Source organism: Bos grunniens, chromosome 9, assembly GCF_055505025.1.
Source record: "Bos grunniens cultivar Pamir isolate PY7600 chromosome 9, Bosgru_T2T1.0, whole genome shotgun sequence".
Taxonomy (NCBI): Eukaryota; Metazoa; Chordata; class Mammalia; order Artiodactyla; family Bovidae; genus Bos; species Bos grunniens.
Window position 1 is genome coordinate 44,620,088 of NC_141173.1, and position 13,118 is coordinate 44,633,205.

At 38.9% G+C, this 13,118-nt stretch overlaps 1 protein-coding gene across 9 annotated transcripts in view; it reads left to right on the plus strand.

Annotated features, from left to right (window-relative positions):
- Positions 1–13,118, plus strand: part of ATG5 (autophagy related 5) — a 146,057-nt gene that overhangs the window by 48,322 nt on the left and 84,617 nt on the right. The window contains exon 1 of one of the 9 annotated variants that reach the window (XM_086317529.1): positions 10,494–10,645. The exons of the other annotated variants lie outside the window; for them this stretch is intronic. Within the exon in view, the coding sequence (XP_086173655.1) occupies positions 10,624–10,645 (22 nt within the window). The 5' untranslated portion in view covers positions 10,494–10,623. Of the gene's footprint in view, positions 1–10,493; positions 10,646–13,118 lie in introns of those variants that run through there. 9 annotated transcript variants of the gene reach the window in all.

Here is a 13,118-nt window from a genome sequence, read left to right on the forward strand (position 1 = left end):
ACTTTTCTATTATCTAGTTCTTTCCATGAGTCTTATGTGACAGCTTCCTTTTGGAAGTGATCTTACTCTGTTTTGAAAGCAATGAAGTGCTCAGAATAGAGATAATTAGGAATTGGGCCTGTTTTTATTAAGATAGTTATAGAAGACCTGTTTGAGGAGATGATGTTTAAGCTCAAGTCTTAAAGATTAGAGGAAACTAGTCAAATTGGGGAATGGCATATTGAATTTGGTACATTTTAAGGAATAGAAAGAAGACCACTGTGTCTTGGCCAGTGACATGAGATGAGGTTAGAGAGATGGGAAAGAGCTAGATGATATAGGTCCTTTTAAGTCAGGGGAAAGAATTTCTATACTAAGTGCAGTGGGAAGCTGTAGGAGGATTTTTAAGCAGGAGAGTGATGAGATACAGAATATGATGGAAGAACATTCTAGCTACTGAATGGTGAGTGAAATAGAGGGAGCCAGGAGTGGAAGGGGAGAGAGTCTGTAGTAGTAGGTCCAGGTATAAGGTGATGGTGGTCTTTAGGGTCGTGATGATCCAGATCGAGAAGCGTCAATAAATCTGGGGTTTATTTTGGAGCAAGGCTTGACAGAATCTGTTGTTAGACTGGATAGTAAGGTTGTTACCAAACCAATCTTGGGTCTGCTCCCCTGCACTCAGTAAGGCCAGTCGACAGACAACCAGGTTGTGGTGCAGGAAAATACAGCATTTACTGCAGGGCACCAGAGCAAGGAGAATGGGCAGCTCACGCTCCAGAGACCCCTTGTCCCTGCTGACTTTCAGGGAAGAGGTTTTTAAGGCAGTGTGAGGGAGGGGGCTACAAGGAGCGTGATTAGCTTGTGGTTGGCATCGACGTGAAGCTGCAAGCATTGTCAGTCTTCTGTTTCTAACCAGTCTAGGATCTATATTCTTGCAGTCAGCAGTTTTAATCTGGTGGGGGTTTTCTTCCTATAAAAACAACTTAGGAGTGTTTCCATCTTTCAGGGAACTGTGAGTTGGGTGATTCTACTGTGGTGGATTTATGGTCTAAACAGTTTCCCAGCCCAACAACTATCATTCTTTGTTTCCACATCTTCACATTTCCTAATCATTAACTCTTGAGTCAGGCTTTAGAGACTCAAGTGAGGCCTGGAAAACTAAAACAAAAGCCTTTTACTTCAAAGGATGGGGACACAAGGGCTTGTATACGGTTTCAAGGTTAGGTTGAAAGAAAGGAATCATTCCTGAGTTCCGACCTGGGCAGCTGGATGGGTAGGGGCACTTTATACCGTGATATGAAATAACTAGTTAAAGAATAGGTTTGGGATGAGGAGCAAAGCCAAATTGAGAAGGTCAGCTTTGAAGACGAAAGTTTGAAATGTCTCTGAGACACTCATTTCAAGATGCGTTGAGTTAGATGTTGATAGAATTGTTGATAGTGTTGTGAGTGTGTGTCAGCAGATTCGAAGTCGCTCAGTCATGTCTGACTCTTTGTGACGCCTGTAGCCTACCAGGTTCCACCGTCCATGGAATTTTCCAGGCAAGAATACTGGAGTGGGGTGCCATTTTTGGATCAAGTGCAGCAGCGTGTAATTTCATTCTTATTTACTTTCACCATGTAATAATAATAAAGAGTACCCTCTTTACTATTTCATCTGGAAGGATAGGACAGTTAATGTCCCAGTGATACAAGGCAGTGAATACAGAGCAATCCCATGTGTTCCCGGTGTTTGACAATTCTTTCCAGCCACTAACTGTGGCTTGCTTTTTTTCCTGCATATGCCTGAGTTAGTCATTTCCATTATGGTTCTGTCTGCAATACAGTAAGGTTAATAGGTTCAGTCTGAAACTGTGTGTGTGGCTTCAAGAATTTGCTTAGAGAAAATTTATAACTTGCTTGAGCATTAAATTAAGTTTTACTGTGGAACAAACAAGCATTTTACTATATTACGTGTTTTACATCAATCTTTTGGTATTTTGCTTTCTGTAATTAGAAATAGTGATGGAAATGTAAAAGTTTATGCATTTGTGTTTCAATGTAAAACCATAAAGATACTTCACTTGGCTTCTGGAGAAAGGTTGCTCTTGGGAATTACATGATTTGAATGAATAAATAAATTTGGTAATGATTTGGATCATAGCTTACAGTTCTTTGAGTATACTTGGCAGTAAACATAATAATAAAACTTGGTGAAAATGTTTAGATAGTTATTTCATAATACACTACAAATTATACTAGCATAAGTGTATTGATAGCAGTGAATGCTCATTAATGTGAGCATCAGTGAATGGTCATGTGTTGCAGAGTTAATCAGTGGTAGAGAGAATACATTTTTGTGTATGAGAGGCAATCAATAAATGTACACGTCTATAAGACTAGATATATACCTGGTGGGCTACAGTCCATGGGGTCACAAAAGAATTGGACAAAACTGAGCACACACACACAAACTCTGATCAGTACTTGAAAATATTTTTAGTGAATTCTTAGTGTTGCAGGAATACAAAGGTTTAGTTTGTAATGTCATTTTAAATAAAATTTCAAATCATCTCCAGTGAAAAGACTACCTTATCATATGTTTTATTTTTCTCTGGTCTAGTTAAAAAACTTTAAAAATAATGTATGCTTTCTAATCTACTGTTACTTTTTTGTAAGCTAAGTTTGGCAAAGTTCAAAAAGCTTTTTTCTTATGAATGTTGGTACCCTATGTAAGAAAATGCAGAGAAACATATGTCACATCAATGCTTTTCACTGTTGGAGTCATAACCTGTAATTATTATTTGAATTTACAACATGATTCCTCTTCTTAAAAAAACAAATATATATATATACACACACACACATACATACAGACACACACACGCCCACCCCCATATATACACATGCACACATATAGACATATATGCGTATAAAGTTTAACTTATTTTGTTTTTAACTTTTTATTTTAGTTTTCAATTTCTTAGGCTTAGGTATAATTGGTGTGAAATATTATTCAGGTTTTCAACATAATGATTTAATATTTGTATACATAGCAAAGTGAGCACCACCACAGTAAGTCTAGTTAACATCTGTCATTTTACAGTTATAAAAGTTTTTTCTTGTGATGAGGATGTTCAAGATCCACTTTGTTAGCAACTTTCAAATATGCAGTAAAGTATTGTGAACCATAGTCACCATTCTGTATGTTACCAGTTGTAAAAGAACTAAGAATATTTACAATACTGGCTGAGTCAGTTTACATTCCCACCAACAACACACTTGGGTTCCCTTTTTCCTGGTAGCTCAGATGTTAAAGAATCTGCCTGCCAATGCAGGAAACTCAGGTTCAATCCCTGGGTCGGGAAGATCCCCTGGAGAAGGGAATGACAACTCACTCCAGTATTCTTTTCTTTTTTAATTTACTTATTTTTTAATTGAAGGATAATTGCTTTACAGAATTTTGTTGTTTTTGGTCAAACACTCCAGTATTCTTGCTTGGAGAATCCCATGGACAGAGAAGCCTGGTGGGCTACAGTCCATGGGGTTACAAAGAGTTGGACACCACTGAGTGACTAACAGTTTGCCAACACTTGTTATCGCTTGACAATAGCCATTCTGACAGGTGTGAGGTGATACCTTATTGTGGTTTTGATTTGCATTTCCCTCATTATTAGCACGGAGAAGGCGATGGCACCCCACTCCAATACTCTTGCCTGCAAAATCCCATGGACGGAGGAACCTGGTAGGCTGCAGACCATGGGGTCGCGAAGAGTCGGACACGACTGAGCAACTTCCCTTTCACTTTTCACTTGCATGCATTGGAGAAGGAAATGGCAACCCACTCCAGTGTTCTTGCCTGGAGAATCCCAGGGACGGGGGAGCCTGGTGGGCTGCCGTCTATGGGGTCACACAGAGTTGGACACAACTGAAGTGACTTAGCAGCAGCAGCAGCAGCATTATTAGCAATGTTGAGCACTTTTTATCAACCTGTTGAAAATATCTATTCTGCCATTGTTTGGGGAGGGGTGTTGCTGTTGAGTTGCATGAGTTCTTTATTTATTTTTTGGATATTAACCTCTTGTCAGATACATGATTTGCAAATATTTCCTCCCGTTCAGTAGGTTGTCTTTTCATTTTGTTGAGGATTTCTTTTGCTATGCAGAAGATTTTTGGTTTGATGTAGTTCCACTTGTTTACCTTTGTTGCTTTTGTTGTCAGATTGAAAAAGATTGCCAAGCCCTCAGGGTGTATGTGCATATATAGTTTAACTTGCTTTTGAGTGAATCTTTTGTTTTGAAACTTAATATCGTAATTCTCCTTCAGAGAACAGAAAACCCCAGTTGCTTCATCAGTTGTCTCCTGGTTGCTTTTCTCTAGAGCAGTGTTCTCAAAATGTAGACAGTGGGAAGCATCAGTGTTTCACAGGAACTGATTAGAAATGCATCCTAAACCAACTGATGGAGAAGGCAATGGCACCCCACTCCAGTACTCTTGCCTGGAAAATCCCATGGATGGAGGAGCCCGGTAGGCTTCGGTCCATGGGGTCGCTGAGTAGGACATGACTGAGTGACTTCACTTTCACTTTTCACTTTCCTGCATTCGAGAAGGAAATGGCAACCCACTCCAGTGTTCTTGCCTGGAGAATCCCAGGGACAGCAGACCCTGGTAGGCTGCTGTCTATGGGGTCGCACAGAGTCGGACACGACTGACGTGACTTAGCAGCAGCAGCCAACCAACTGAATTAGAAATTCTAGGGTCGATCCCAGCAGTGTTTGGCCCAGGACCCCTCCAGGTGATTGCAGTGCTCTGCAGTGTGGGAGCCACTGCTCCTGAGCAGGATTTCTCAGCCTTGTCACTGTTAGGCATGTGGGACTAGATAATTCTTTGATGCTCGGGTGGTGGTGGGGAAGGGGCTGGCCTGTGCATCACAGGATGTTTGGTAGCTTTCCTGGTCTCTGCCCACTCATGAGACGCCGGTAACACACTGCTCCCTATTCTCAGTCATGGCATTAAACAATGTCTCCAGACACTGCCAGATACCCCCTCAGCAGCAAAATCACTCCATTTGAGTATGACTGCTGAGAGGATGTAGAATTAATGGGTAAAACGGCTTCTCTATTAGAGTAGCAGTGACTATTTACTGAATCCCCAAGTTCTGTCCTGGGTGCTTTACAGCAGCCTTGTAAGATATGTTTGAAAGTTTAAAGCCGGGGCCAATTTATGTATGAAGTTTCTCATCTGTTCCACCAACTCAGTTTTGAGAACTAGTGTGTTCAGTTGTTACAGTGACTCATTTAGGCTGTATTTGGAACTGTATTCTTTAAACAAAAGGACTTTGACATATAAACAAATTAAAAAGTTATTTTAATCTGTTAACTCTTTTCGTATGTAAACATAACCATGTGAACTTCTTATTGTAAACTTAGTTGTTTCTGGATGCTGAGGGTTATTTTTGCTGACATGACTGTTAAATGACGAATCAACAGTATGCTGTCATTTCAGTAAGACTGTTAACATTTTTGGAGGTAACATGTGTCTTCTGTATTTTCCCTTTTTCTTCTGCTGTTGCCTTGCGTCTTCCTCTCCTGTTTTCTCTATGGTGCTTGACCTAGTACTGTATATGTTGATAAACACTTCTTTCCTTCTCTTCCCACTCATTTAAACTTTTACCTACTCTCTAACCAGTTCTTTATTATCTTTCTAGGGCCTGAATGGCAAGATAAACATTTCAGCTCAATAGTCTGTAATTAATGCTGCCCAGTGTGTTATCTATTCCTAGGTACCGATTTCATGCACTTTTAAACAAAGATCTAGAAATGACTTTATTGAGAATTTTAGAAGCCTCTCCCTTTCCACTCTCCTAGTCCTATCCCTGTGTCATTCTGTTTACCCCATCTGCCTGTGCAGACCTGTTCTGAGTAATGGCTGTGATAATGAGCTCTAGATGTCACAGTTCTCTGTGTTTTTTCTGAATCAAAGCAGTAACTGCAGTTCTCTAACAGTGCTAATTTCTTATTATTCATTGCATGTCTCTTCTATTGCTTTAGAAATGGTAAAAGATTCAGAAATCCTTTTATGCCAAATTTTATGCCAAATTTTGGTGTAAAAGGATTTCTGAATCTTGTACACATTTAAATATTAAACTGTTCCAGTGTTTTAATTAGCATTCAGAGAGTTGCAAGATTTTAACCCAAATGCTAGAAAACTAGAAAAGAAGCAGCCCATAAAAAATGAGAGCTAAATAAATGAACTTGTATATCTAAGACTCAGAGTATTCAGTCAACAGAGTATTCAGTCAAGTTCTGATCATTATCTTCAAAAAGTTAAAGTGAAAGTCACTCAGTCGTGTCCAGCTCTTTGCAACCCCGTGGACTATACAGTCTGTGGAATTCTCTTCCCACAGGGTTCCTTTATGATCCATACTATCTTTGATTCCCTGGCTTTTCTACATCTAGCTTATTTCTATCTTTCTCAGTAGAGGAGTATCAATAAAATATCCCAAATGCTATTTTTAATTGGAGTTAATTTCCATAAAGGATTTAACTAGAAAGATTTCACTTTATTTCAAATTACTATAAGCCACACTCAGAACTAAACTACATGATATATGCCTTTTTTTCTTAAACTAGCTTCTTGTTTTTGTTAATAAATTCAGATTTTTTTCCTACAAGTATATTAACCTGCACTTTTCACTTACCTTAAGGTGAAATTATTTTTATGTGGGTTTTTTCAAACCCTATGAAAACATTTTTGCAAGAAGAAAACTTATTGCTATTTATTCACTCAGACTATAGGGTAGGAAGAGCAAGGGAGAAAAGACCTTTAGTGGAGATCTAATATCTGGAAAGGAGGGAGAGACAGGAGCAATTTGCATAGGCTCCTTGACTAAAGGAGAAAGACTTTACATACAGAAGCTTTCCCCTAAAATTTTAATCATTTGTTTCAAGATGTTATATTACTCTGAGAATAATACTCTGTGGGATTCAGATATTTGAATTGTAAATGAATGAGTTGAGAAACACTCACAGAATCATTTCGAACGTTAATAACTTTATTCTTGTTTCTACTGGAATTATTAAACATCTTGAGCTTTTAGAATACATTGTATATATCACTTATTACTAAAAGCTATTTAATACATTTAAAATAATAGTATTTAGTCTAAAATAAATTCACTATAGAAAGTAATAGTTTATAAAATATTTAGTGGGCCCTATTTTTGAGGTATGTGTATAATTTTACAAATCAACTTTGTTTTGACAATGAATGAGTTGTTATAATAAATAAACTTTGTGGTAAATGCCACCTGAATAATCCTAGTAGCTGAAACTTAAACCATGCTTGAATTTTCCAGTTTTACTCATTATTGTCCTTGTCTGCTTTTAAGAGGTAGTTCCTAATTGAGTGACACTTTCAATTTTATCCTGTTGCATTTTTTTCCTCGTTCTCATTGAAAAATAATGCCTTAATGTATATGTTGAGTGAAAGTGAAAGTTGCATCTGACTCTCTGAGACCCCGTGGACTGCAGACCATGGAATTCTCCAGGCCAGGAATATTGCAGTGGGTAGCCTTTCCCTTCTCCCAGGGAATCTTCCCAACCCAGGGATTGAACCCAGGTCTCCCACATTGCAGGCAGACTCTTTACCAACCGAGCTACAAGGGAAACCCAAGAATACTGGAGTGGGTAGTCTATCCCTTCTCCAGCAGATCTTCCTGACCCAGGAATCGATCCAGGGTCTCCTGCATTGCAGGCAGATTCTTTACCAACTGAGCTATGAGGGAAGCCCCTCATACATGTTGAAGTAAATATTAAGTATTTATTTCTGCAGCAGCAGCTGCTGCTAAGTTCAGTTTGTAATCTGTAACTGTCAAAGATGAAATCTGGCTAACTATTACACCTGGCACTACCCATGAATTTTGAAGTATAGGACTCAGGAGTTTTTGATAATATGAACTTTCTATTCATTAATAGTTTCTCAGATTCCTGTTAATCATGCATCATTGAATTGACTAAACCTGGAGTTTTAACAAACAACCAGTGTTTTTGTTTATAGAAATATAACTGAAAGTTTTGTGATATGGTAGCATCCCTGAGTCTGCTGGCCCAGTGACCTCAAGCCATTCATTTACCTGCTTTGAGCCCCAGTTTCCCTCAGTAAGTTGCTTTGAAAGCATAAAATTCATTTAGGGTTTTAAAAGAACAGTTAAATTCTGTTCAGGTGTGTTATTAATAAGTATGCTGTCTGAGGTTCTGCTATAATAAGAACCCCTGACTTTTCACTCTAGCATCACTTGAGTTATTTTCCACTTCTTTACCAGCCTAACTTCGGACATGCTTTTTACTTAACATCTCTCACTTAGTCATCTAAATTAGAAAAGAAGAGGGTGGGGGGGACTTGAACCATCAAGCACTACTAATACATGATAAAGGACCAGTCAGACAGTCAGACCTATTAGAAATTGTGATAACTTTATGTATGTCAGTGACTTCCCCCCTACATATAAGTAAAGGGAAGATTCTGTGTACTTGTTTTATTTTTTGTTTTTATTCTCTACATCTCTCAGTACTCAATTAGGTACATAATAGGAGGAAATAAACAGTTTGATAGATTTAACTCAATACACATCCTACAAAGTAAAAACTTGTTTGAGTACACTGTGACTTCTGTCAGTTGTTTTCCTTTTCTCTTTCTTGCCTAGAGTTAAACTAGAGATTCATAATATGAATTCCTTGCAAACTGGGGGCTTTTTTTTTTTTCTTTTTTAACGAATATTTTTTGCAGTGGATCTTCCTTGCTGTTCGGGCTTTCTTTAGTTCTGGTGTTCTTTGAGGGTTTCTTACTGTGGTGGCGTCTCCTGTTGCAGAGTGTGGGCTCTAGGCGTGTGGGCTTCAGTAATTGCCGCACACAGGCTCAGTAGCTGGGGGCCCTAGAGCGCGAGGGCTCAATAGTTGTGGCCCGTGGGTTAGTTACCTCACCGCATGTGGAATCTTCCTGTGTCTCCTGCATTGAGGGGCGGATTCTTCTCCACTGTACCATCAGGGAAGTCCCGGGACTTCTTTTGAAAAGATATTTTTCATGTCGCTGCCTTGGACAGATGTAATGGATTTGAAATAGAACAGAATTTACCTGGAATTATATTACATTTACTGAATTCCTGTGATGTCCCAGGCAGTCTTAGTGATTCTTCACAAGAATTAGATAAACACGATCAGCTTTTAAAATGAGAAAATGAGCTTACACAGCTAGTAAGAAGTGGGACCAGGATTTGATCCTAGATCTTTCATTCCAGAAGTTTTCCTATTACATCTGGAGGCTGTTAACTCTGGCTGCGTATTAGAATCATCTGGGAGTTTACAATAAGTACAGTTCCAGGGAATCTGGAGTGAGACCTTGGGATTAGTATTTTTTCAAAAGCTCCTCGAGTGATTCAAGTGGGCCACTAAAAATGAGAGGTGTTGCATTGTATATTGCATCCCCAATGACCACTGGTGCCCCCCACCTTTTTAATCTTTCCTTATTTGTCTATGAGTAATTATTAATAAAATTTTCTCATTTACAGTTTCTTATCAGAAGCATGAGGAATTTGTGTTAGAATAAAGAGAATATCCTGCATAATAAACATTACAAAGATATAACGAGTATAATGGAGTATCTTTACTCTGTTGGTCTTTCAAAAATCAAAATAGATTTTTATTTTTGTCTTCCGATTTTGGAGTGAGTGCTCTGATGAAGTGAAAATGGGCTTGGTAACAAGTTAAAGTTGTTTCTGGCTGTCTTAATTTGGGAAAGTGAAAACCTGTGATTCAACCTGAGAGAAAAAGTACTTTCTTATTTTATAGTCGTTTTGAAAGGTAATCTGTTTAACAATCTATAGATGATTTATGGAGGTGTACATTTCATTAATCAGTCTTGGCCTACCACTGTGCTCTGTAAATCTCTTTTTGGAAAACAAGCTACTTTATAAATTGTCTTTTAGAGTCAGTGAAGACTTGAATATGATTGAAGGTCATTCTTCCTTTTTTTTATTTCTAACTTGAGCACATAGAATAAGTTGGGGGTTTTTTGCATTATGAAGTTTTTGAGTTTTGAATCCTTTTTATGTTGTTACTGGCCATGTTTGAAAATAAATTTGAAGTAAATGTTTCTTAATTGGTTAGAATACAATAATTGAATTATGTCTGTTAAAAATAGTTTTTGGGATTGTTGCTTGGAACACATTAAAGATGATGTAACTTGCAGTTATGGTTTACTGATTGATGATATTGAAATTAAAATTTACAACTCTGACTTTTTCAATACTTAGTAAGATTAGGTTTTTTTTTTTTTAAGTTTCCAGCAATATTTATTTTTTAAACCATTTATAAAGTAACTAGTTTGGACTGGCTCCATTTGTAGACCTGTGCTATAAAGTATCTAACTATGAGCCTCTCGTCTACCTAGGTTAACAAGAAACCTTTTTTTTTTTCGTCATGCTTATCTCCTCTCCCCTAATATTTTAAGAGTTGTTAGGAGAGACAGGGATTGAAAATTAATGGTTATTAGATGGTAAAGTTAGGAGAGGTGGAATTCATGCCAGCCTGCCAAGACTGGAGGACCACTCGGATGTTCTTGGACCACCTTTCCTGCTCCCACCACTGTTTCATGATATGGCTGAAGATTGATGCATTGGAAATTGATGGCAGGTAAATGGCAATTAAGTTGTTCCCACAGAGTGAGAAGATAGGGCCTTACAGGGTAGTTGAAAGGGTTGGAGGGAGTGAAGGGGCTGTAAAAGGAATCCCGTGTTGTAGAGGGTTACAGCTGGATTGCATTACGGCTCTTACTCTCCCCACCGTGGCTAGCAAAGGCCCTCAGTTGCATAACTTACGGAGGCAACATTCACGTAGAATTTCATGTGAATGTTGCAGACTCCCTGGTTGTGAGCCAGGCTGAACGCTCCAACAATCTTGTGATGATGGGGTTTTGGCGGAACCACTTTTTCATACTGGTTTTGACCCTTCACTTACCTTGTTACTGAATCTATGTGTAAAGGCTTGGCGTCTTTTGTTGAGAAGCCTAAGAGACAAAATGACCTTGTGCCAAGTACCGTTCTCATTATTTGGTACATATGAACTCATTATTCCTTCCAGTGACTCTACAAATACTATTAATAATATCTTGATTTTACAGATGAAGAAATTGATACACAAGTTTTAAAGTGTTGCTCAACTCGCCTAGCTATTAAGTGGCAGAGCCAGAAAGCAGACCCAGGCGGTGTGGCTCCACAGTGTCTGCTTTCCCATTGTGCTCTGCTGCATTTGCGATGCCTTCTTTTTGTTGCTCCACATTATCGAAGTCAGTCATGTATTTGGTTGTTTAATCATTTAGCAAACATTCATTGAGCATGTCCGTTGTGCCAGGAATTTTCTAGGGCTGAAGACAAAGGCCTTGCCCTCATAGAACTTATATTTTAGTTGGGGGACAGAGACATGTTTAGAAGAAAATTAAAAAATACTTTAGCTAGAATTATAAGGAAAGTCTTCTCTAAGGAGGCGACACTTCCACTGAGACTTGAATGGTGAGAAAGAAGCAGCTGTGTGAAGATTAGAAAAGTGAGGATTCCTAGCCTCTAACTGTGACATGGGAAGAAGCTTGGTGCTTTCTGGAGACAGCAAAGTAGCATGATTTTGGGTCTTAGTCGGTAAGCAGATTGGTAGACAGTGAGATCTCAGAGAGATGCAGACACCGTTGCATTACAAGGGGGTGGGAGGGGGCCGAAAGGAACCCGCTTCCTGGCAGGAAGTATTTTATCTGCAGCGACGTGTTGGTTGCCTGCATGCAGTTCTGAGTGGGATGCGGTCTGCCCCATTCATAGCCAACAAGGAGATGCAATGGATTTTTTCTTTTTAATGACGATGCTGGTACTTAGCTTCAAATAATCATATTGTTGAAGTATATTACAAAGCATTATTCCTTATAGTCCCTTAGAAAAATGTTTGGAAATTTATTCATTCGTGACATAATTTGATTTGTATGAGAAGTGCATTCTGGATCTGTTTTGGGGATGCAAGTAGAAGAGCGGAGACCAGTTAGGAGGCTGTCACAAAAGTTCAGATGAGAGACAGTAGTGGTTTAGGTGAAAGTTGTTGCAGTGAATATAGAGAGGATTACACTGTAAAAATATATATTGATTCCTCTTCTTGATACCAGTTTTCTAGACTGCGAGTTACAGCATCTTTATTCCAAGAGCCAATCCCAGTAATTGGCTTTTTTTTTTTAATAGCACTTCTTTTTTAGGGCAAAGGGGTATGGTAGTCCCTCCTTATTCATGGTTTTGTTTTCACAGTTTCCATTTCCTGTGGACATACGTGATCTGAAAATATTAAATGAAAAATTCCAGAAATAAACTATTCATCAGTTTTAAGTTGTGTGCTGCCCTGAGCAGCATGGTGAAGTCTCGCTCTGACTTCAGCATGTGAAGTGTAAGGGATGGTTCCAGTGTATCCACATTATGCGTTCTACCCTCCCATGAGTCTCGTAGTATCTGTCACAGTTATCACATCAGCGGTATTGGGATTGTGGTGCTTGTGTTCAGGTATCCCTTATTTCACTTAATGATGGTCCCAAATTGTTAGGGATGCTGGCAACTAGATGGTCTCTTACTGTGCCTTATTTATAAATTAATCTTCATTATGAGTGTGTAGGTATAGGAAAAAAACATAGTACATATGGGACTCATGGATACGTAGTGCTGTCCACTGTTTCAGGTGTCCACTGAAGGCCTTGGGACATAGCCCCAGTGGAGAAGGGAAGACTACTATAAATGTTTTCTCTCAGTTTATTCTGAGACAGTGATAGGCCAGGTCAAAAATTTCCTCAGATTCAGATTTTATTGCTCTTTTGATTAACTCCAACAGCGGATAGCCCAGAGTACAATCCTGCTGCCAAGATGAGTGTTTATGAACAGAATTAAGGACTGGCCTTAAGGATTGGTTCTCCTCTCAGCCTTATTACAAAGGCCAGCCTGCTTCTGTCTTCAGGATGAATTTTCAGGGGTCCTCGAAGAGTTTTCAGGGCTTCTTTGTTTTGATTAGGGCCTCCCCGCCAGATATATCTCAGTAACTTAAAGCCTCAAACAGAAGGGCTCATGGAAATGTGTGGGTGTGGCTCTGCTGA